We start from the raw sequence: 24,254 nt of genomic DNA, 5'->3' as shown, positions 1-24,254 counted from the left end.
AAATATATTTCAGAGTCAGCATTCCAACAGCCAAACAACATTTACGATCAAGATACTTATCTCCTTTGAATATTTATGAACTTCGTGGTAACCAGCAACCTTGTCTTAAGGCTCTAGAACCCATAGGCCGAGACGGATTCTTTCCTTGACCGCAATCGCAAAATATAGAAGTAACCATTGCGTTTGACACCACCACCTTATTCATTCACTTACCGACTGAGCTCGGTCTTCGAGTTTGCACACCTCGCATTCAACCGAATAACGTAGTTAGCTCATTAGCTATTCGGTCTGCGCACCACATAGGTTTAGTAGTTTTTAGGATCAACACTATCATATATCATTCATCCAAAAAATAACAAATAAAGTTAAATCATTAGAGAGAAAAAGAAAAGTCTTAAGCTTTGCTGTTCTGTGTTTCCTGGTTTTGGGCTCAACTCTCAAGCCTTGAGCGGTGTTAAGGTGACTGATAACTATTTGGTGAATGAGGTTGATGGTGATTAGAGATGCTCGTATAGATCACAAAATAAATTATTGGAAGAAGACGTGAACTTTACAGCGTCAGATTATTTTCAATCACCTGAGAGACGCCTTTACTAATCGAGTTCTATCGTTAAAATCTGCAAATTTTACAACTTGAACCGGTTTAAGAGAATTGTACGTAAAAAAGTGTGTACACAAGCACACAAGATCTTGAATCACATACGAAAACAGATACACAAAGCATTGCTCTGGAATCACTTCATTTGTACAATGTTGTTACCGGGACATCTAATTATGGAAGTAAAAAACTAGGGTCAGATCTGCTAAAGAATGAGGGGAAAAAACTCGTAAATTCGAAAATCAGGACAAGGAAAGCTAATATAAAAAGAATGGTACAAAAATGAGGGTACTACTCTACATTTCAGGGTATATACCTAAGGTTGTTTCAACAATATACAAAGGGTGACTAAGGAAATATTATGTTCCCACCCCGCGAACAACTCACTCTTTGGTCTTCGACCCCCTTACTACCAACACGCAAAATCAATGCAACCGGATGTGTATTTACTTATCTATTTGACTCAAGATGGAGGTTTGAAAAAGGATCTTAGAGCGAGTTAGCGACCTATTACTAGGAAACTAAAGCAAGTTGGAGGCCTAAAAAGAATTAGAAAGTGTTGAATGAAAAGAGGAAGTTCGAGGATGACCTTGAGAAGAGTTTGAAGATTCTACTAAGCTTTTGAGGTCAAATAAAGGTTTTAATCTTCTCTCTACCTCATTGCTTTGTAGGTTTATCTCCTCCAAAACCATAGACAAAGCAGTGGTGCAAGATTCTTCGTCCCTGAATGCTAGGGTCCATCTTCCATCAACCAAGGTTTTTGTCTTCAATTTCCCGTAGGCACCATATTTGGCAGGCTCCACAAACGGTAAAGTGGATGGACAGATTCGCAAGTGTAACCATCTTGAATGCTTATAATCATGTTTTGGCTGAAGGAAATTGTAGACATCGAAATTTCGGTAAAAAAAATGTTGACCAATAGTTACAATTTCAACGCTCATGTATTACATAAATTTTACACGTAGCGTGTGTCTAAACAAAAAATCGAAATAAGTTGGAAAAGTCATCAAACAGGACACGTGTCAACACCTGGCAGAAACGACTTATTTCATCTGGAATATTATATTCAAAATTAGGCCTTGGAAAATTCTATAAATAGAAGCCAATTTCATTCATTTTGAGAAACCAAAAAATTTCAGATTACACCTTGAAGCTCTGAAGCTCTGAAACTCCGAAGCTCTCAAGCATCCAAGTTCTCGAAGAATCAAGAAAGCCTTCTTTGTTCTTCGTTCATCGTTCTTCAAGATCAAGCCCCGACGACCCTTGAAGAAAGCGTTCTTCGTTCATCGTTCTTCCAAGATCAAGCCCCGACGGCCCTTGGATCAATAATCATCCACCTTCAAGATCAAGCCCTGACGGCCTTTAAAGAAAGCGTTCTTCGTTCATCATTCTTCCAAGATCAAGCCCCGACGGCCCTTGGATCAACAACCATCCATCTTCAAGATCAAGCCCAAAAGCCCTTGAAGATCCGTTCATCACCGTTATTCAAGATCAAGCCCCAACGGCTCCTTGAAGATCCGCTCAAATCCACCTTCAAGATCAAGCCCACGACCCTTGAAGAACGTTCATCCTTAGATCAAGCCCAACGGCCCTTTGGATCAATCGCACATCCACAAATAAACACCTTATGGAGATCAAATCAGAGGATCAAATTTTAGAGAGATTGTAACCCTAAACCATCAAATACAAATATTATTTTGTGCACGTTGTTCTTGTCTCTTTCCTTTCAGGAAAATTTCGTGTTTACAAATTTCGCACACCCAGTGGGACAATCTCTACCTCTCATCTCTTTCTCCGTTCAAGAAATTCAAGCACATTTCCAAAAATCAATGGCATCAAGTAAAGGACAAGCCGTTCTCACAAAGGGAAGAAGCCTGAGCACTTCCGCCATGAACGGAGCATCCATTGGCGCCACAACCGCTCTTCAACATGCCACTTCAAAGTTGGTGCCGCTAAAGGAGCAAGGGGAGCATCAAAGGCGCGAGTCCGTCATCAACCTGACCTCGTTAGGGGCACCGAAGCATGATGCTGAGGCACACAAGATGACATCCCAAAGCAGCCAACGACGTTCTTCGTCAGCATCCTGGATGTCTAAAAGAACGTCACGTCTATTTGTTGCACAAGTCATGACCATCGGCGTTACCTCCATCGAAGAACAACTGGCCCAAATGAATGAAGCGATTGCAAGGCTAACACAGATTGTGGAAGAAAAAGACTTGCAAATCGCTGCACTCGTCAGCCGACTGAAGCCACAGGACGGCGAGAACCCCGACCCAGAGGATGATCCACTAAAGAGAGAAGCTGGCGAAGAAGATGAGCCTCCGGTGGAGAAAATCGATGTGAAGCCGGAGCCAGACCAAGCAACGACGCTCATGGGATCTCTCTCCATCAAGCAGTTGTAAGAGATGATCGCCAGCACCGTCAAAGCACAGTACGAAGGGAGCTCACATACCTCCTTGTTCTACTCAAAGCCATACTCCAAGAAGATTAATGCCCTGAAGATGCTAAGGGGTTATCAACCGCCAAAGTTTATGCAATTCGATGGAAAGGGAAACCCAAAACAGCACGTTGCCCACTTTGTTGAAACTTGCAACAACGCAGGGACCGAAGGGGACTACCTCGCCAAGCAGTTTGTGCGCTCGCTGAAAGGAAACGCCTTTGAGTGGTACACGGACCTAGAGCCTGAGTTCATCAACAGCTGGGAGCAATTGGAGCGGGAATTCCTCAACCGCTTCTACAGCACCCGCCGCACTGTAAGCATGCTAGAGCTAACGAGCATAAAGCATTGGAAGAACGAGCCAGTCATTGACTACATCAACAGATGGCGCACTCTAAGCCTCGACTGTAAAGACAGGCTCTCGGAAACCTCTTCAATCGAGATGTGCATCCAAGGCATGCAATGGGGTTTGCAATACATCCTTCAAGGCATCAAACCACGGACCTTCGAAGAGTTAGCCACCTGCGCCCATGACATGGAGTTGAGCATCACCCATCATGGGAAGAAAGAACCAATCGCCGACTACAAGAACGACAAAGTACTTGGGACAAAGGTGGAGAAGGCTGCATGGAAACCCACCAAGGAAGCGATGACGGTCAACACATTTCCCGTCAAAATCTCCACACGAGGCAAGGCGATTCAAACCAAAGCTTTTCGTGATCAAGAGATGCGTAGACGCACTTTGAAGGAGCTCGAGGAGAAGACTTATCCATTCCCCGACTCTGATGTGGTTGCCATGCTGGATGACCTGTTGGACAAGAATGTGATCGGTTTGCTTGAGTGCAGACAGCCAAAAGAGATGAATCGTACCGACAGTCCAAGATACTGTAAATTCCACCACTTTATCAGTTATCCGACAGAAAAGTGGTTCGTGCTGAAAGATCTCATCATGAAGCTGGCTCAGAAAGGAATCATCGAGCTAGATCTTGACGATGTGGTGAAGTCAAACTATACCACCATCACTTCTGGCTATTCTGACTCAAAGTTTTTACCTCAACCGTCGAGGGCATCCTCCAAGACAAGCAAAGTTGAAGGATGGACTCAAGTCACTCCTAAGAAATTGCAGAAGAAGCATACGTCTCCTCCACAAGTCCGCCAATCGGAAAGGGGGCAAAGCAGCTCTTGTCAACCTTCAAAGCAACGTGAATGTGTTGAAGATGATGAAATTTCGACACATAGATCGTCCATCCCCATCACGATGCGCGATTTCTTTCCTGAAGACTTCTTCAATCACTCGGTCAAGACTCCTTGCTATGAAAATTGCAAGGAATGCCTATCCAGGATCATTTGACAAATTCACAAAGCTCTTTGTCCGTACAAGCCTAAATTGTAGGACACGAAGCTCCTTGTCCGCACGAGCCTAAACTGTAGGACACAAAGCTCCTAGCCCGCAAGAGCATAAACTGTGTATGGAAAAATCATTATCAAAATCACTGTTAAATTCATCGCTCATTTGAACTACATTTTGACTTGATCTCTTTCTTTGGAAATGTACGTAGGCAGCTCGAGCATTCAATTTCTAGTTCAGTCACATAAAAAAAAAAAAAAAAGGGCTTTATTAAAGTCTCATTGATGAAGGTCAATTTTATTACAAATTTATTTGCAATTTTCTTTGTACAAAATTAAATTACAGTTTCTTTGAAAAAAAAAAAGAGAAAAAATAATAATAAAAAAAAAGTGTATATGTGTATATATATATATATATATGTATATATATGTATGTATGTATGTATATGTATGTATGTATGTATATGTACAGGCCTAGGCCCAGCTCTCAAAACCCAATCCACTCAACTTGCTTGCAAGGCCACAGTTGTCGAAAGCCCTTTTCCGGGCACAAATAATGCTTGGAATGGTGAGCCCACAAATGTTGCAGATACCAAATATCAGGCAAGCTTCAGGTCATACCTCACAACCTCCATTCAATGAGGCTTTACAGTCTGGGTTAGTGCCCAATGTGTAAGAAGGCCAATTTTCTGTTGTACATCAAAAACCATTGGTTAGAAGCAAGTTTTCTGCACCCCAACAGCAACCCACACAGCCTCGAATGCCGCTTCCACAACATGCAAATCCACCATCTCCTCCCTCCTCCTCTCCAGCTTCAGAGGCCTGGGCTGCGCCACCTCCGCCTCACAGCAAGTCTCGGTGCCAGAAAAGATTCAGAACTCCGCCGATTAGAAGGGAAATAAGGTGAAGAAGAACAAAGAGGTTGTTGACCACGGCGGCTTTGACTTTTCGCCACCAGAAGTTCAAATCCGTTCTGACGGCGTGCTCTACCGTCTTTCTTCTCATCTTCGCACTTCCCGCTCTCTCTCTCTCTACAATTCTTATCCAACGCTTGCAGAACAGAGACGAAGAAGAGGAAGACAACGACAACTTAATCATGGAGAATCGCCCTAAGTTCACTCCCGCTTTAAGCCTCAGGAAGCGCGTCGAGGATCCTCTCTCCGACCATCGCAACGAACTCGTTGCCCTTCTCTCCAGGTACCTGGGTCAGGGGAAAATAATACTGCAGCCGCACGACCTGATCGATCAGCTCGACAGTGTCATCGGTGACGATGAGACCAAGCAGTAGCAGCACGACCACCTCCGAGGCTTCACCACCGATAAACACCACCCAAGCCTACCTGCTGCTCCTCCACCACAGCAACTATCGAGCACGCGAGCTCTATGCTCCGCTCCACCAACTCCTCGGCACCAAGCTCCTCAACGCCACCTTTTCTGCTCTACAAGTAGCGGTCGTGGTCCCTGGACGACGAGGCGTGGAACCACCGCAAGAGAATCAATGGCAGATCGAACCTCATTCGCCATCAACAAATTCAACTTGATGACCCTTCCCCCAAACACTGGCTTCTCATTCAAACTGGACCAATCATCATCTTCATCACCATGGTGTTGGCATGGCTTCTATGCATCAGTGCTCTTCGCTTGTATAATATAATCCACTGGAACCGGTTTCTATACTGAGCAATGTTGTTCGAATGATAACTCAGTTACGTGGGAAAGCCCAACAACTAAAGAAGTCAAGTGCAAATAGGCAGGAGATGATATGCCAGGAGGCATGGCGGGTACTGATAAAGTTCTTGCAGAGCAAGGTTATTGATAAACTGAAGAATAATGGCATGCATTTCCCTCCTTGGCAAAAAGCTGAGTACATGAGCGCCTGGTGCTTCTCTGTTGCCAACCCTTCACTCCGAATAGGTTTAGACAAGCTGACTGCGATGCAAGCTACGTCTCACCTCCAGCGATTTCCTCCGCGTGTGGCGCATCTCGGGGGATGAGGACAACTCAGCCTCCTCCCTGCCTACTCCAACCTTGCTTCTCCATCTTCAGTCCCTGGATCTCCCTCCGAGGCTCCAGCTCCGCTCTCGCCCTCAACTCCCTCTTCGCCCAAGCTGTCGTGGTACCTTTCCTTTTGCCCATCGCATGCACCATGTGGGGAATATATATATATATATATATATATATATATATAAAATAATAATAATAACAAAAAAAAAAGAAAAAAAAGAAAGCAGACAAACCAATCTGGAAAGAAGAAGAAATGATATTTTTTTTAAAAATGGTGGAATCTTGGTGGACAACACCATGCAAAAAAGAATAATAAAAAAAGTTATAAAGCTTTCGGTGCATCAGGCACCATCCAAAAGAAATAAACAAAAAAAAAAAGGGAAAATGATAGCCATCATTTGTTAAGGGATGATGGCGTGCAGAAAGCAAAAAAAAGAGACATGCAAATTGGCAAAAAGAAGAAAAAATAATGATGGTGCCAAGCGCACTGAAAAATAAATAAATAAAATATATATATATAGACAGTGAAAGAAATAAAACTTATTTATTGATTTCTCTAAAAATTTACATAAATGTACATTTTCCATGAGACAAAAAAAAATAAAAAAAAAATAAAATAAAATAAAAGGGAGTAGCAAACAGAAGGGAGCCTTCACAAAGGTTGATCAGGTGGTGCCTCAGTACTAGGCAGAACCCCAGGAGGAGGAGGCACCGAAGGTTGATCATTTGGAGCTTCATTACGCGGTACAACCCCAGAAGACGAAGGCAAATGCTGTTGGAACAAACCCACAAACCTCTGACGATCAAGTAAAATCTGACCATCAGATTCCTGCATCTGGTCAATTTTCCTCTTCATATTTGTAGCATAGTTATGTGCGAGCCTGTGCAACTTTTTATTCTCATGCTTGAGCCCTCTAATATCCTGTTTGAGACTCATCACTTCAGCCGCCAATGATTCAACTTGACGAGTTCGAGCAAATAGGCGTTGAGCCATATTAGACACAGAACCTGCACACTGCACACTGAGAGCCAAGGAATCCTTAACAGCCAACTCATCAAACCGTTTGGAAAACAGTCTGTTATCTTTGGGAGTGACAAGGTTTTGGGCCACCACCGCAGCTGTCATATCATTCTTCATCACCGAATCCCCAACGGTAAGATGACCAATAGGGGATATGAAGGATGGGCGCCATATGTTGTCTGGAGAATGCGGGACTGGTTCTTCACCAAGGTTCAAATCAAAACGATGGTCGGAGGGTCCAGACATTTTCAAAGGTGTTGAAGAAAGAAGAGGTCGGACGAATCAAGATCTTAGATGTGCAAGAAAGGAGTTTCTACAAGCGAAAATTTAAGTGTGCTTTGAAACGAACTGCGTGCCTCTATAAAAAATCAGCACTCGCCGGGATTTCAGAGATCGAAAAGGTAAGCTCAGAATTCGAAAAGGCCAATTCAAAAAATTGAAGAGGCAAGCTCAGAAATCGGAGAGGCATCTTGCTTTTCCAGACGCGTTAGCACCCGTCACACGCAAACTTAGCTTTGCGGAAATCACGGGTAATTTGTCGAAGCGCCGATCCTAGATATCGAAGAGGCGCCAGTCTTTTTCAGCCCCGTCAACACCTGTCACATGCACACTCAGCTTGGCAGAAATTACGGACAATTTGTCGAAGATTTCTGATAAAGAAGAAAGCACGTGAAGCCATACTGATCAATCACTCAATGGTTGCCGACACGAGTGAAAGAATAGTACCTCTACAGGTATTAAAGAACTTCCTATAACTGTCCACCTTCACCCTCCATAGCAAGGCAGATATACAGAACATTTTCTTCATCTCCGAGAATGCCTTCCCAACGAAGCCTCTCGAGTCACTCAGTTTTCCTTATTTCTTGGGGTACCTCTGAAAGCAAATGACACCAAAGCAAAAGTATCTCATATCACCAGGGTAAAAAGAAAGAGTATCTCATATCATGCTTTCTCCCTGTCATTTCCTTTGTCCTTGTTCTTACCTACAAAGACAAGGATAAAGAAAACAATATGCCGGAACCTCCACTCAAACTCGGGTAAGGAATCGACTACCTGGAACCTTTGCCTGGTTGCTTACCTGGCATTGCTCTCTAGTACTCATCTTCAGCTGCTGATGTACTTCCAAAGAAGATGCCACATTTGCCTGGAGAACAGATAAGGCAAGTGAAAATGATACCTTGCAGCATGTGGAGACAACGTGCAGAAGAAACAAGCAGAGAAGAATGCAGCCTGCACAGTCAACTCAACAAAATGAGTCTAAGTTGAGGAACTCAAGAAACTGCCACATCTGCTTGGAGAACAAATAAGGAAATGCGGCATGCACAATCAACTCAGCAGAATGAGTCCGAGTTGAAGAATTAGAGAGAAGAAGGGGTCTGAGTTGAATCCAAAAGCTCGAGAAACTTTAACAACCTATTGACGACACCATCGCCGAAGATCAAAGCCTCGCTGTGCAACGCTGTCAAATCGCCACCACTTCTTCGAAAGCAAGAGTATTTCATATCATGCTTTCTCTCTGTCTTTTTCTTTGTCCTTGTTCTTACCTGCGGGACAAGGAGAAAGAAAGCAATCAGCCAACACTTGGTATCAATCTTCCGATCTGGAACCGACTGCTTGGAACCCTTCCCTGATTGCTTACCTAGCACTGCTTTCGAAGTACCCATTATCTCAACATCTTATGCTTCCAGAGAAGATACCACATCTGCCAGAAGAACAGATAAGGCAAGGGAAAATGATACATTGAAGCATGTGGAGACAAGAACAACAAAGCACGTGCCGATTCATCCGCTACTTCTTCAAAATCAAAAGTATCTCATATCATCAGGGTTGCAATCACTCTGGGTGGAGGACTCGTTTTGACCCTTAAATTCTTGGGTCGACTCGTTAGGCATTGTGGGTTGCACGTGGCGATTCATCACCCTTGAATCAAATCCTTAAAGATCAAGTCACCAACTGGAAGAAGAGCCCATCAATCTTGAAGATCATACCGTTGACCAAACTGCTCAGGTGTGAATTAGAAAGATTGAACAAAGCAACAAGTCGTCATCTTCACCTCGTGCCTGCTTGTCATGTGTTCGAGTCAACCTTCAAGAATCAAGCCTTAACGGCCCTTGAAGAAGCTTCCAGCCAAATTCAAGATCAAGCCTCGACGGCCCTTAAGGAAATCACAAGTCCGATTCAAGATCAAGCGTCCACCACCCTTGAATCAAATCCAGATAAGCTGTGGAAAGTCAACAATTAGAGGAATCCAGAAAATCCTCCAACCCAATTCAAGATCAAAGCTGTGGGAAGTCAACAAGTACAAAAACAAATACGTGCCAATTCATCCACTACCAAAGCCAAAGATCATCTACCACATAAAGCTCTTTGTGGTCCAATTTCAACCTTCAAGATCAAGCATCAACAGCCCTTGAAGAAATTTCAAACAAAGTTCAAGAACAAGCCTCAACGGCCCTTGAAGAAATCTCAAGCCCAATTCAAGATCAAGCCTCAATGGCCCTTGGATCGACATCTACATTAAGGGACTTCAAAACGCATCTCTTCCACGTGACAAGCACATGTATATGGCGCGCCTTGAAGTGGGGGCATTTGTAGACATCGAAATTTCGGTAAAAAAAATGTTGACCAATAGTTACAATTTCAACGCTCATGTATTACATAAATTTTACACGTAGCGTGTGTCTAAACAAAAAATCGAAATAAGTTGGAAAAGTCATCAAACAGGACACTTGTCAACACCTGGCAGAAACAACTTATTTCATCTGGAATATTATATTCAAAATTAGGCCTTGGAAAATTCTATAAATAGAAGCAAATTTCATTCATTTTGAGAAACCAAAAAATTTCATATTACACCTTGAAGCTCTGAAGCTCTGAAACTCTGAAGCTCTCAAGCATCCAGGTTCCCGAAGAATCAAGAAAGCCTTCTTCGTTCTTCGTTCATCGTTCTTCAAGATCAAGCCCCGACGACCCTTGAAGAAAGCGTTCTTCGTTCATTGTTCTTCCAAGATCAAGCCCCGACGGCCCTTGGATCAACAATCATCCACCTTCAAGATCAAGCCTCGACGGCCCTTGAAGAAAGCGTTCTTCGTTCATCGTTCTTCCAAGATCAAGCCCCGACGGCCTTTGGATCAACAATCATCCATCTTCAAGATCAAGCCCAAAAGCCCTTGAAGATCCGTTCATCACCGTTATTCAAGATCAAGCCTCAACACCCCTTGAAGAAACGCTCATTCTCAAGATCAAGCCCCAACGGCTCCTTGAAGATCCGCTCAAATCCACCTTCAAGATCAAGCCCACAGCCCTTGAAGAACGTTCATCCTTAGATCAAGCCCAACGGCCCTCTGGATCAATCGCACATCCACAAATAAACACCTTACAGAAATCGAATCAAAAGATCGAATTTTAGAGAGATTGTAACCCTAAACCATCAAATACAAATATTATTTTGTGCACATTGTTCTTGTCTCTTTCCTTTCAGGAAAATTTCGTGTTTACAGAAATAACAAAGAAGACATTAGATACCTGTGAAACTACAGCATCCTCGAAAAGTTCGAAATGTAAAAGTAAACAAAATCATAATTACAAACCTTCAACAGAAAAAATCTGGTACTGCTTACCAATATGAACTGTAAAGAGGAGTGGCTTAGGAGTAATATACATATTGAATATGGCATATGTTTAATAAAAACTATTAGATAAAATAGGAATAGATCCTAAAGGAAGTACTGATGCTATAAATGATTCACAAATATTTTAAACCAAAGTAGAAAAAAGGACATGGAAAACACTAAAGCTGCAACTTACATTGGAACCAGCCAAAGGTGCAACCATACGAATGACTCCATAAGGCTCCTTTAGGGGAAATTCTTCAGCTAAAACAACCCACCCAGATGTACCCAAAGAGATTGCTAGAAAGGAAAAATGACGTTCTTTACCCCTCTCAAACGCAATTCTACAAGGCACAGCATCAACTGCATATGGCAACAACAAAGAATTAATCAAGAAATACTACAAGTTCTAGAAATAAAATAATTGTATGAAGTTGTGCTAAAAGTAAGAAAGATACATATTTATATAGGTATAAATATATACAGGATAGAGAACTCACCAAGCCTTAGCTCAGTGCCAAGCTTTGGACCTGCAGCATCTAGGCCAGCGCTTTGTGCACGAGAATTTTCAAAAACATCAGCTGGAGGGTTAATAGGAGGTTTCTCAGGAAAAGTTCTACCAAGTGAGAAAATTTGAAGTTGATGTAGGAGTACAAACATCTGAAGTATGATAAGGTTAGAACCAGAACAACGTTTCAGGTACCACCACAAAATATGAATGTATGATGTGTTTAATGTATTTGTTATATAACTCTATAATTTGTTCTTTCTATTTCTTTAATTTATTTAAGAATTTTAATAGAGTATCAACTACCAACACAAACCTTAACCAACTCACACATCCTTTCACCAGCAGCAAACGATGAATCACTTGTGATACCATCTATCAGAAAGAAAAAAAGACGAGTTAACTGGAAGCTTACTCAAAACAACCTTGAAGGTTTCAAAGTCCTTCAATTCAAAAATCCACAACAGGTCTTCAGTTCTACCTTCAGACGAGAACCTCTGAGATGACAACAGAATACACTTGGGCTCTTTCCGAAGGGATGAGGCCTCTATTGCTACAGATTTCCAAAAAAACATCAGTTAACATTCAAACAACCAATTCATTAGTCATTACAAAACATGACATGAATTACCTCTCTTGCAACGTTTCCATTCATCACAGAGGACTGTTACAACAAGATCTGGCCAGACTCCTCTAGTATCCTTGAGAAGAGCACTGGCACAGTTCTTATATGAATCCTGTATAAGAAAAACAGTATAAGTAAACATTGTCATGTTTATTATATCCAAGAAATTTTATATGGATTCTACTTGGATTGAACAAGAATAGGAGATTTTTTTTCTTCTCAGGACTTGGGTCTATGCATTGGTGTTCTATTTATGTGGAAGTCTACATCTATCCTCCATGGATGGAACGAGAGATGTGAAAACAATTTGTCTATGATTGACATCCTATTCTAGGTCAAATTTCCATAGTGGGAGAAACATTCTTCTACATAATCTAAAACGACGAAAAATTATATCAATAAATTTGAAAATTTCAAGAAACAAATGTCGACCCTTTATTGGCGCCTCTTAAATCTACAAGGCCTGAAAGATAGTACAAAAACACAAAGAAGAGACCAAAGCATCCCAATTCCATTAGAGCAATTAAGTCCTACCAGGATAAGCTTGTTGGGTTTTTCCCGCCCACGATGAGTTGTCCCAAGTCGATTAGGAGTTATAGTCTTAGAGGATTAAGCTATTTTCCCAATTATAGTGGTTTTCTCAATTGGAGTTGGTTTCTCAATAGGAAAAGAATTCATAACTAGATTCCAATTAGGATTAGTAACCTTATTGAAAAATACCTTTATTATGTCTATATAAAGGGGCTATTGCACAAAACTATATGCGAGAAAAAAGAAAAGAGATAAGAGTGTATTTGTTGTTCTTTTAGGTTTTTCATCAAGTCTTAATCCTAGAGGCTTGGCAAGATTATTTGTTGTACTCATTATTGATACAGCGAAAGTTTGTTGTTGCCATCTTTTCAATAGGATTTTGAAAATGAAGAAGATGTCAAATGAGTGGCGAAAGAGCACTTTGGTGACTATCTACAAAAATAAGGGCGACATACAAAATTGCATGAACTATAGGGGTATTAAGCTAATGAGTCATACAATGAAGCTCTGGGAGAGAGTCATTGAGTATAGATTGAGGCAAGACACGGGTTTCGAACAACCAATTCGGGTTCATGCCAGGGCGCTCAACCATGGAGGCAATCTATCTCTTACGAATATTGATGGAAAGATATAGAGAGGGGAAAAAGAATTTACACATGGTCTTTATAGATTTGGAAAAAGCGTATGATAGGGTCCCAAGAGACATTCTCTGGAGGATTTTGGAAAAGAAAGGAGTACGAGTAACATATATCCAAGCTATAAAGGATATGTATGAAGGAGCAAAGACAGCCGTAAGAACTCATGAAAGACAAACCAAAAGCTTCCCCATAACTGTAGGATTACATCAAGGCTCATCCTTAAGTCCTTACCTTTTTGCGTTGGTAATGGATGAGTTAACAGGACATATTCAAGATGATATTCCTTGGTGTATGCTTTTCGCAGACGATATAGTGTTGATAGATGAAACTCAGGAAGAGGTAAATGTGAAGCTTAACCTTTGGAGAGAAGTGTTGGAATCTAAAGGTCTTCGCCTAAGCCGATCAAAGATAGAATATATGGAGTGCAAGTTCAATGCAAATGGAGGCCAAAATGAGTTAGGGGTGAGGATCGGAGATCAGGAAATACCAAAGAGCGACTGCTTTCGCTACCTAGGATCTATCTTGCAAAAGAACGGAGAATTAGATGGAGATCTCAACCATAGAATACAAGCTGGATGGATGAAGTGGAATAGTGCATCCGGCGTGTTGTGTGACCGTCGTATGCCACTGAAGCTTAAGGGAAAATTTTATAGGACGGCAATAAGGTCGGCGATGCTGTATGGCACAGAATGTTGGGCGGTGAAGCATCAACACGTACACAAAATGGGGGTAGCGGAGATGAGGATGCTTCGTTGGATGTGTGAGCACATAAGAAAGGATAAGATTAGGAATGAGGATATCCAAGGTAAAGTAGGAGTAGCCGAAATTGTAGGAAAGCTGAGAGAAAATCAGTTACGGTGGTTTGGACATATGCAAAAAAGGCCTACTGACGCTCCGGTTAGAAGATGCGACTACGAGATAGAGGTTCAGGGCCGAAGGGGTAGAGGAAGACCCAGGAAAACTTTGGCAGAGACTCTAAGAAAAGACTTAGAGTACTTGGATCTAACGGAAGACATGACACAGGACCGAGCACAATGGCGTTCTAAGATTCATATAGCCGACCCCACTCAGTGACTTGGATTTTTCAGGTCTGCAACCGAGAAGTTTTCCTCACTCGAGAAATTAAGGGAACACTACCTCAACCTACATGCTTCACTCACAAAGCTTCAACATACAAGCTTCAACAAAAGACAAATTCAAAGAACTTAGTGAAGAAGGCTTTGGTGTATTTAAAACAATACGTTGAAATGAAGCAAAGCTAATTTATTGATATCTCCAATAAATTACAAATATGTACATATACATGAGTCAAAATAAACAAACAAGAGGGGGCATTCACAAAGGTTGCTTAGAAGAAGTCTCAGCAGTCGGTAGAGCCCTAGAAAGAGAAGGCATCAGAGGGTGATCACTCGGAGCCTCAGTACGGGACAGAACCCTAGAAGGAAGAGGCATTGGATGTTGATCATTTGGAGCTTCATTACGCGGTACGACCCCAGAAGACGAAGGCAATAAATGTCTTTGGAACAAACCCACAAACCTCTGATGATCAAGTAAAATCTGACCATCAGATTCCTTCATCTAGTCAAGTTTCCTCTTCATGTTTGTAGCATAGTCATGTGCGAGCATGTGCAACTGTTTATTCTCATGCTTGAGCCCTCTAATCTCCTGTTTGAGACTTATCACTTCAGCTGCCAATGATTCAACTTGGCGAGTTCGAGCAAATAGGCGTTAGACCATATTCGACACAGAACCTGCACACTGAACACTGAGAGCCAGAGAATCCTTAACAGCCAACTCATCAGACCGTTTAGAAAGAAGTCTGTTATCTTTGGGAATGAGAATGTTCCTGGCCACCACCGCAGCGATCATATCATTCTTCATCACGGATTCCCCAACGGTAAGATGACCAGTAGGGGATAAGAACGATGGGCGCCATATGTTGTCTGGAGAAGGCGCGGCTGCCTCTTCACCAAGGTTCAAGTCAAAACGACGGTCAGAAAGACCAGACATTTTCAAAGGTGTTGAAGAGAGAAGAGGTCGGACAAATCAAGATCTTAGAAGTGTAAGAAGGGAGCTTCTACTGGTGGAGACTCAAGTGCGCTTTGGAACTTAATGCCAGCCTCTATAAAAATTTGCACTCGACGGAGCTTCAGAAATCGAATAGGCGCCTGCTCAGAAATCGAAGAGGCGTTTTCTTTTAGGTTTTTCATCAGTAATTCTAGAGGCTTGGCAGGATTATTCATTATACTCATTATTAATATAGTAGAAGTTTGTTGCTGCCTCGTGGACGTAGGCACCATAGCCAAACCACGTAAATTCTTTGTTTATCTTGATTACTTGTTTTCAATTTCTTGAGTTTGTCTCAAGTTTCCCATTCTTAAATGCAATAGTCACAACAAAACTTTTATTACCTTAACAAATATTTGTACCACAACAATGGCATCACTAGATGGTTATGTTAAGCCCAATTCAAACTATGTGTTGTTAGGAATAGGCATTGATGTTAGTGTCCTATTTCGTTTAGGATTGTATTAGGAAAGCTAAGGTGCACAGATTCTTATCCTCAAAGGACTAGGAAAGAATTAAGTTTTTTTATACAATTTAGATTCGGAATCCTAAAAGCCTAATTGGAACAGGAAAGAAAGTGTACTTTCCTATCCATATAGAATATGAAACTTAATCAGATTATAGACACATAAGGAGCGGCAAGACTGAAAAACACAGAGAAAAACAGACAACCAAGAGAGGGGAGAGAGATTACTTCTAAGGTTTGCAAAATTATTGTATACACTACTATTAATCAAAGAAGAGGTGATTTCTCTACCTAGAGAAATCATAACTGGACGTAGGCAAAAGTTCTACCGAACTAGTATAAATCTTATGTGTTTCTCATTCTCTATTTTGCTCAGTTTAGTCTATTGCCAGATACATCAAAGAACAAGATGAGAGTCAGAATTATAACATGTGTAACTGTGAAGAATGATGAGTAAAAATGTCCTAGTACTTAAATTCATCTCACTATGAAATTCTACTCAAGATTGAATCAACCAAAAAATATACCAACAGAAGCACCAAACACATAATAGAAGGCAGGCCCTTTGTGGACCTACATAACTGCCACCGGCACAACAGCTTACGAAGCAGCTACTAAATATTACCGTTAAAAAGCTAAAACAATTTGGGAAAGAGTAATATATAGAAGGCCTAATCGGATAATTAGTCCCTGTGGTGCTAATCTAATCGGAAGATGGTCCCCGTGGTAAAAAAAATGGGATTTAAACCCCCGTGGTGTTCATCCGTTAGCAAATTTAGTCCATAAGTGATTTTTCTGTTCAATGTCTGTTAAATACAGGGGTGAAAATGTACACCTTCTTCCTTGTCTCTATGCTCTCTCTCTACAATTTGTATTTTCTTGCCTGAGGTCATCATTGGCAGCAGCCAGAACTTGAGGTTCTTCGAACGATTGTGAGCACGTGAGCTTCTTCGGAATTTGACAGCAGCCATTGGTCCGTTTTCTTATTCCTCTATCTGCTTGATTGCTATAATCATGCCACATCCAGAGAATTGGATCAAAAAAATAGAAAAGGTTAGCTGCATCAAGGATGGGAATTGGCCGGTTAGAAAACCCACGAAATGGTTGGAGATAGACAGATAGGAGAGAAGATGAATATACAAATTTTAAAGATTAAAAGAGAGTGAATAAAAAGAAAGAGTGAGGAATCAAGCAGATAGAGGAATAAGAGAACATATCAACGGCTGCTGTCAAATTCTGAAAAAGCTCACGTGCTCACAATCATTCGAAGAACCTCAAATTCTGGCCGCTGCCAATGATGACCTCAGGCAAGAAAATACAAATTGCAGAGAGAGCAAAGAGACAAGGAAGAAGGTGTACCTTTTTATCCCTGTATTTAACGGACATTTAACAAAAAATCACATTTGGACTAAATTTGCTAACGGAATAACACCACGAAGGTTTAAATCCTAATTTTTTTACCACGGAACCTATCATCCGATTACATTAGCACCACAGGGACCATTTATCCGATTAGGCCTATATAGAATTAGTCTTGAACTTGGAGCCTAGGTTAGAATTGGCATGAACTGAAAAACGTTAAATTTTGATCCTTGAATTTCATAAAACGTGCAAAACTAGTTCTTTTGATTGACATCATTAACAACTCCGTCTAAAATCACCATGCGATGCACATGAGCTTCACAATAGGGGTATATCAAGCAAAACTCCAACCATTTGACGTAGAGAGTTGATGTAAAGCCGATGCAAATCTGCTTGTGGTGGAGTCGTGGAGCTATAAGTGAGATCTCAACCGTCGAGTCCCATGTGATAAAGAACGGGTCACAGCTCAAAATTTGCACATTATTCAGGGTGCATTTGGATTAGATTGGGTTGCCCGGTGACCGGAGAAGTGGCCCCAGGTCGGGTCTGGAGGGAGACTTGCAGGTCAAAGCTTGGGAGTCATCTCCCATCTTAAAATCCGCTCACACATCTATTCCCATGCGGTAATCAAAGAAAAAGGAACCTTTCCCATTAGACTCTGGATTCCAGATTTGAGGTTTCCGTTTCTTTTTTCTGACATTTTCCATGCCGCACTTACAAGGGGAGTGCTGGCTAATTCGTGGTTCATGTTGCACCTCCTCCAAACCCCTATCCATACTGAGGTTGGGCTCTTTCCATTTTTAGATCAAGAGCCAACGCCATTTGATACCATACCAAGAAATCAAAGACAATAGTTCAATCGGATACTCTGCCTTATTGTAATTCATTAAGAAAGATAATATAACAGCTCACTAATTTGTTCTCTCTCTATTGTTCTCTTTTCTTCTTAAAGATAGCCCAAATACCTTATAACGAAGCTTGAGCATGTCACATGGTGATTTTAGACGGAATTGTTACCAGTGTCAATTAAAAAGACCAGTTCTGCACGTTTTATCAAATTCAAGGGCTAAAATTAACGGAATTTAAGTTCAAGGACCAATCCTAAACTAGGCTCCAAGTTCAGGGACTAATTATATATTTTACTCTTTTGGGAAACGAAGAAAAGAAGATCATTCTGTCATACAAAATGAAACATAGTAAAGATGATAGAATGTTGTTCTTATATCATTTTCTATCATAAGAAATGAAAACTTACATTCAGCATCTTGAGATGATGGCTATTAAACTCTGACTCGCTATAAGGAAGTAACTGGCGCAAAAGCCAACCACCATCCCATAATGTCTCTGCAGATATATTTGAACGGCAAAAAAGACTGACCAATGCATCAAGAACCTAGGTAGCACACCCAGAAATAAAATGAGGTTACAAGTTTCAAAACATGTAAAAGTAGACTGCAATTTCAATTGAATAATACAAGGGGGAAATGGAGATCTATGTGTGCCACTTATTGTCTAAATGCATCCACAAATATATACACTTATTGTATATATTTAGGGATTAAAGACAAGGAATGAAATTATGCACACAACAGCTGGCTCACATCCAAGCATCTAAACTTGTGGGAACAGTGGTTAACAAGAAAAAGTTAAAGTAACCTCTAAGTAAGAAATCATAACTTTAAACCAGAACAATTTAATATAATTTCAAAACGAGAAATCATGAGTTTAAATCTCTGCGGATACAGCCTCACAATGTCGAATTTAGTATCTTTAACTCTCTAGTGTTATAGACAGACCTTCACATGATATGAAGTGCTAGAATATATAGTAGTAGTTGGCTCAAATCCTAACAGCTTAAGCTATTGGAGGCAGTGATTTTTTTTTTTTTTTTTGAGAAGAAACAATTTTATTAAAGAATAGAGTAATACACAGAAGTGGATAAGAAGTCCACCAACTATATTAGAAAGGAAAATCCCAATAGGATTTGGCTACAGCAACCATTTCTAGACCTAGCTCACTTACCTGCTGCTAACAAATCCCAGAGTGTTTGAGATGGAGAGCAATTATTAAACTCTTTAGTGACCGAAGCCCAAAAAGCTGCCCAATATTTTACTCTCCCCCAAAGTACTTCTGCCCCCACTCCAGTATAGTCTTCAAAAATCCTTTTGTTGCGTTCCAGCCATATATTCCAAAAAATTGCCGATACCAGGCAACCCCACAAAGCTTTGGATTTTTTCCCTTTTCCAAGTGCCTTAAAGTTTGTACCTAGTAGCTCGAAACACCCTTTAGGAATGACCCAACTTACTTTAACCTCCTGAAACAGTTTCCACCACAGTTGGATCGAGTAAGAGCAATGAAGAAAGATGTGATTTACACTCTCTTCCATAGCTTTGCACAAACTACACCAATGTGGGGATAAACACATAAGAGGGTTTCTCCTTTGAATTTTGTCGCAAGTGTTGAGATTCCCATTGGCCACAAGCCATACAAGTATTTTAACCTTCTGAGGAGCTTTTGATTTCCAAATCTGAGAGTAGGGTGGATAATAGTGCACAATCCCATTGTTGCTCAGTAATGAACGATAGGATTTGCATGTGAACAAACCTGAAGCTTCCAGATTCCACCTTCTGTTATCCATTTTTGATGGAGACAAGCGAACCTCTTCCACTTTCTGTAATAATGTGGCCGCCTCTTCTATCTCCATCTCATTCAGATTTCTCCTAAAGTCAAAGTTCCAACTCAAGGAATTTGACGAACCTTCCACGAAGCTCGAGATGTTATGACCATGCTTCCTCGATAGTAGGAATAATCTGGGGAATTGCTCCTTCAGGGGGACCACCCATCCTCCCAAAACCTCACCCTCTCTCCGTTGCCCACCTCAAACTTGCAATATCTAAGAAACTGATGAGAACCACTCGAAATGTCTTTCCATGGGTTACGACTTGAAACCCTTCTTGGAGGAAGTGCATTCCATCCATTAACTTGTAGCCCATACTTGCTTCTTATCACCTTGTGCCATAGAGACTGAGACTCCATTGGGAATCTCCACAACCACTTAGCCAATAATGCTTCGTTCTGATTCCTCAAACTCCCCACCCCTAGACCTCATTTCTCCTTGTTTTTAGTAACTAACTCCCATTTGACCAAATGGGTTTTCTTACCTTCCTCCACACCTTCCCAGAGAAACCCCTTCATTAGTTTTTCTAGATGTCCTCTTACTCCGCAAGGAATTTTGAACAAGGACATATAGTAAATCGGCAAGCTTCCCAAGACTGATTGAATTAGAGTTAATTTACCTCCTCTGGATAGGAAAGCCTTATTCCAACTTTGAAGTCTTCTTTCCATTGTTTCTACCACTGGATCCCAAAACTTTATTGCTCTTGGCCTGCCCCCAAGGGGAAGTCCCAGATACTTTATAGGCCAACAGCCTACCTCGCAACCCCAAGAAACTGCCATCATGTTTAATTTCTCACTCTCTGAATTTATTCCTGCCAAAAAGCACTTAGCTTTGTTGATTTTCAATCCTGAGACCGAACAGAATAAGTTGAGCACTTGTAATAGGTTGTTCCAAACTTCCTCATCTTCCGTCAAGAAGAATATGGTGTCGTCGGCAAATTGAAGATGAGAGATCTCCACCTTTTCTTGCCCGATACACAAACCTTTGATGAGATCATTTTCTTGAGCCTTCTCCATTAACCTACTCAAAACATCGACTACTAAGGTGAAGAGAAAGGGTGACAGTGGGTCGCCTTGTCTCAGTCCTCTTGAAGCTTGAAATTTTCCCCTTGGTCTCCCATTGATCAAAACGGAGAAATTTGCAAAGTATAAACATCCCTGCATCCATTTCCTCCATCTATTGCCAAAACCTTTTCTTTGAAGTACTTCTTCCAGAAATCTCCATTCAACATGATCATATGCTTTTTCAAAGTCGATCTTGAGCACCAATCCCTTCTCTTTTTTCTGCCTCACCTCTTCTACCACTTCATTTGCAATGAGGACAGCATCCAAAATTTGTCGGTCCTTAACAAACGCCCCCTGATGCGGAGAGACAGTGGTAACCAAAACCTCCTTCAATCTTGAAGCCAGTGTTTTCGCTATAATTTTATACAATCCAGTTACTAAACTTATGGGCCTATAGTCCGTCACCTTCAAAGAGTCTGACTTCTTCAGGATTAGGCAAATGAAAGTTTCGTTCGTCACTGCATTTATTATCCCTTTCTCAAAGAACTCCTCCATGATCTTCATTATATCCTCCTTCAAAATATCCCAGCAATGTTGGAACATTTGCATAGAGAAGCCATCCGGTCCTGGTGATTTATCCTTTCCACAATCGAAAACTACTCTTTGAACTTCTGCTTCCTCAAAAGGCCTCTCAAGCCAACTTGCCTCAAGGGCGCTTATTGAGGCCCAATTTATACCTTTTAAACCCTAGCATGCCTTGTCATTACTGCTAAATAAGGATTTGAAAAAATTGACGATATGCTCTTCAATCTCTTTTACATCCTCTATTATTCCCCCTCCAACCGGCTCCAACCTTTCAATATAGTTTCTTTTTCTTCTCCCATTTGCAACTCGATGGAAGAATTTTGTATTACCATCCCCTTCCTTTGCCCATTCCACTTTGCTTCTCTGCCTCCATTTCACTTCTTCTTTAAAAGCCAAGTCTCCCACAAGGGTTTGGAGTTCTTCCCTTTTACTTCTAGCTTCAAAATCCAAGCCTTCCGTCCCCTCTCTCCTATCCAACTCCTCTATGTTTGCTTCCGCTTCTTTCAAGACTTTTTCGATTTCGCCGAAGCTTTCCTTACTCCAGCTTTGCACCTTTTTTTTCATGGCTTTTAACTTGATCATAAATTTATAACCCTCCCACCCCTCCACTTGCTCCGATTGCCACCATTCCTTGAACTTGTTCCTGAATTCTGGATCTTGGAGCCACATGTTTTCAAATCTGAAAGGACATGGCCCCCATTTCACTTTGTGGGTGTCTAGCTGGATTGGACAATGATCGGAAATGACCCTAGCCAAGGCCGTTTGTCTAGCCTCAGGAAAGATATCTTCGCAACCTTTAGACCATAAAAATCTGTCTAATCTCCGACACACAGGTTCTTCTCTGAGATTTGACCAGGTAAATTGTGCATTGAGCATATCCAAATCCTTGAGTTCTGTCTCTCGAATGAAATCATTAAAATTCCTCATGCTTTTAGTCAGCCTCCCCCCATTTGATTTCTCATTTATAAATCTAACCACGTTAAAATCTCCTCCTACACACCATCTTGATCCACACATACCATAAAGTCCCGCCAATTCTTCCCAAAACTCCCTTCGCTCTCTATTTTTACATGGGCCATAGACTCCGGATAGCCACCACTCCATCCCATTGGGAGCCTTAATTTTTATTGATACAGAGAAAACACCGACCAAAGATTCGGTTACTGAAATGTGTTTTGTATTCCAGATTACAACTATGCCCCCTAAGCTTCCTTGAGCAGGGGCAAAAATCCACTCTTTATATCTACTTCCCCACACGGTAGCCACAAGACTTCTGTCAATCAAAGTTTTCTTAGTTTCTTGTAGTATGATGATGTCGGGCTGTAACCATTGGAATTGCTTTTCAATGTTAGCCTCTTCCGTCTACTTCCCAATCCTCTAACGTTCCAACTAATTATCTTCATTAAAACTAATAGTGCCTCTGTGAAGTTTGCTTTCTCCCTTGAGACCACCCTCTCTCTTGCCTCTTCTGACTTTCCCATTCTTCGTTTCTTGGAATAGAGACCTTTTCAACGGGACAGTGATTGAACTCTATATCTCACATGTAGACCTCTCCTACATCACTAATGCCACATGTGGAATTCAAGAAAAGTTGGGAGGATCCAGCTGTAGACTCGGAAAATCTTGTGATCATTTATAATTTAGACAGCTGACTACTGTTTCCCAAAAGCGTAAGTCGTTAGGATGATGACTAACTATTATTCTACCTTCTAACTATGCCTACGTGTTAATAACCTTAAAAGAATCTCCTATCAATGGTTAAAGAACACAAGACTGTAATATAGCAAATTAAGTAAAATCCTTGCAAAACAAACCAAAAGAAATGGAAGTAAAAACTCAAATAAAAAATCCTTGCCTAATAGTTTCCTAAAAGTTCTAAAAGATGTAAACTGCCACAAGTCACAGAGGAGCGAGAGGAATTATAAATGGTCTAAAAATCATCGTTGGCTTGCACTGAGGGATTTTTGGTGCTTCATCTTATTTAGTTCACCAAAGTTAACTTTAACTGGGCCTATTTTTTAACCAAAAAGATTCAACGAGGCCAACCATTTGACAGAAACTGTTCTGAAGGTTCAACATTCGATTAAATTCAAATTTTTTACCCCAATTACCTGAAATCTATGTACTCGAGGGCTAGCCCTCACTTCCAGAGAAGAACACAACAGTCCAAACTGCTCCTGTAGATTATAAAAAAGATAAAGTGAACCAACCAATGAAGGAATTATCATGATAGGCAACAACTCACAATGTAAACAAACAAATAACCACAAAGAAAACATTCTAGAACTGGAAATCATAGAACTTTTATAAGCTGCGAACTTGATGAATAACCATAACAATTTAAAGCTGTGTTACAAAATAATGATTAACGCGGTTGTTAATTTTTTTACCCACCTTGAAATTTTGGAACCCTTTACATAAAACTAGGCAACTTAAGCTTTATAAACTATATCGTACAACTAAAACATCACTTTTTGAACTTGTAAAACCTCTGCAGATGACAGTGCACAAAATTTTACTTTACAAATAAAACTTGAAACCTAAGTTCTTTAAACTGCACTGAACAATTGGAAACAATTGAACACACATTCTTGTACTTACATACAACTGAGTCACTGACGAAATCACTAGTATTGTTGGATATAGAGGGGAAATATACTAGAAAAGGACAGATGAAGGGTGGGGGAAGAAATACATATGGTGTGTTACAGAATAAAAACTAAAAGGATAAAAGTTTTGGCTTCATTCTTTCGCCTTTATTTCTCCCTCCTCC

The 24,254-nt window shown here is 40.9% G+C and overlaps 1 protein-coding gene across 8 annotated transcripts; it reads right to left on the bottom strand.

Moving 5' to 3' along the window:
* Nucleotides 1-563: 563 nt before the first annotated feature.
* On the bottom strand, nucleotides 564-24,254 carry LOC126607776 (protein TRANSPARENT TESTA 9-like). Of its 8 annotated transcripts, none has more exons than XM_050275494.1 (9): nucleotides 23,593-24,254; nucleotides 18,471-18,608; nucleotides 12,158-12,263; nucleotides 12,008-12,079; nucleotides 11,843-11,901; nucleotides 11,519-11,678; nucleotides 11,215-11,381; nucleotides 10,998-11,036; nucleotides 564-1,467 (listed from the first exon to the last, which is right to left on the bottom strand). In XM_050275494.1, the coding sequence occupies exons 1-9, from the start codon at nucleotides 23,776-23,778 to the stop codon at nucleotides 1,138-1,140; spliced, it is 1,257 nt and encodes a 418-aa protein (XP_050131451.1). In that variant the 5' UTR covers nucleotides 23,779-24,254; the 3' UTR covers nucleotides 564-1,137. The 8 variants fall into 8 exon arrangements, 6 of the variants coding, with proteins under 6 accessions (XP_050131451.1, XP_050131454.1, XP_050131452.1 ...); XM_050275497.1 differs by having other exon boundaries at nucleotides 11,519-11,599; nucleotides 11,857-11,901; XR_007617702.1 differs by lacking the exons at nucleotides 564-1,467; nucleotides 10,998-11,036 and adding exons at nucleotides 1,493-1,627; nucleotides 10,147-10,782 and having other exon boundaries at nucleotides 23,593-24,253.

The sequence above is a fragment of the Malus sylvestris genome, chromosome 16 (assembly GCF_916048215.2).
Source record: "Malus sylvestris chromosome 16, drMalSylv7.2, whole genome shotgun sequence".
Classification (NCBI taxonomy): domain Eukaryota; kingdom Viridiplantae; phylum Streptophyta; class Magnoliopsida; order Rosales; family Rosaceae; genus Malus; species Malus sylvestris.
Note: the sequence above shows the minus strand (reverse complement) of the source record. Positions and strands in the feature narration are given on the sequence as shown.

Bases quoted from the DNA above. Each gene is read 5' to 3' on its own strand.
- LOC126607776 (XM_050275494.1), bottom strand. From the start codon at position 23,778: ATGATTTCCAGTTCTAGAATGTTTTCTTTGTGGTTATTTGTTTGTTTA. The intron at 18,609-23,592 runs GTAATTGGGGTA...TGTGCTACCTAG, and splicing joins CTCGAGTACATAGATTTCAG to GTTCTTGATGCATTGGTCAG. The intron at 11,382-11,518 runs GTGAGTTCTCTA...TGCCATATGCAG, and splicing joins TGGCACTGAGCTAAGGCTTG to TTGATGCTGTGCCTTGTAGA.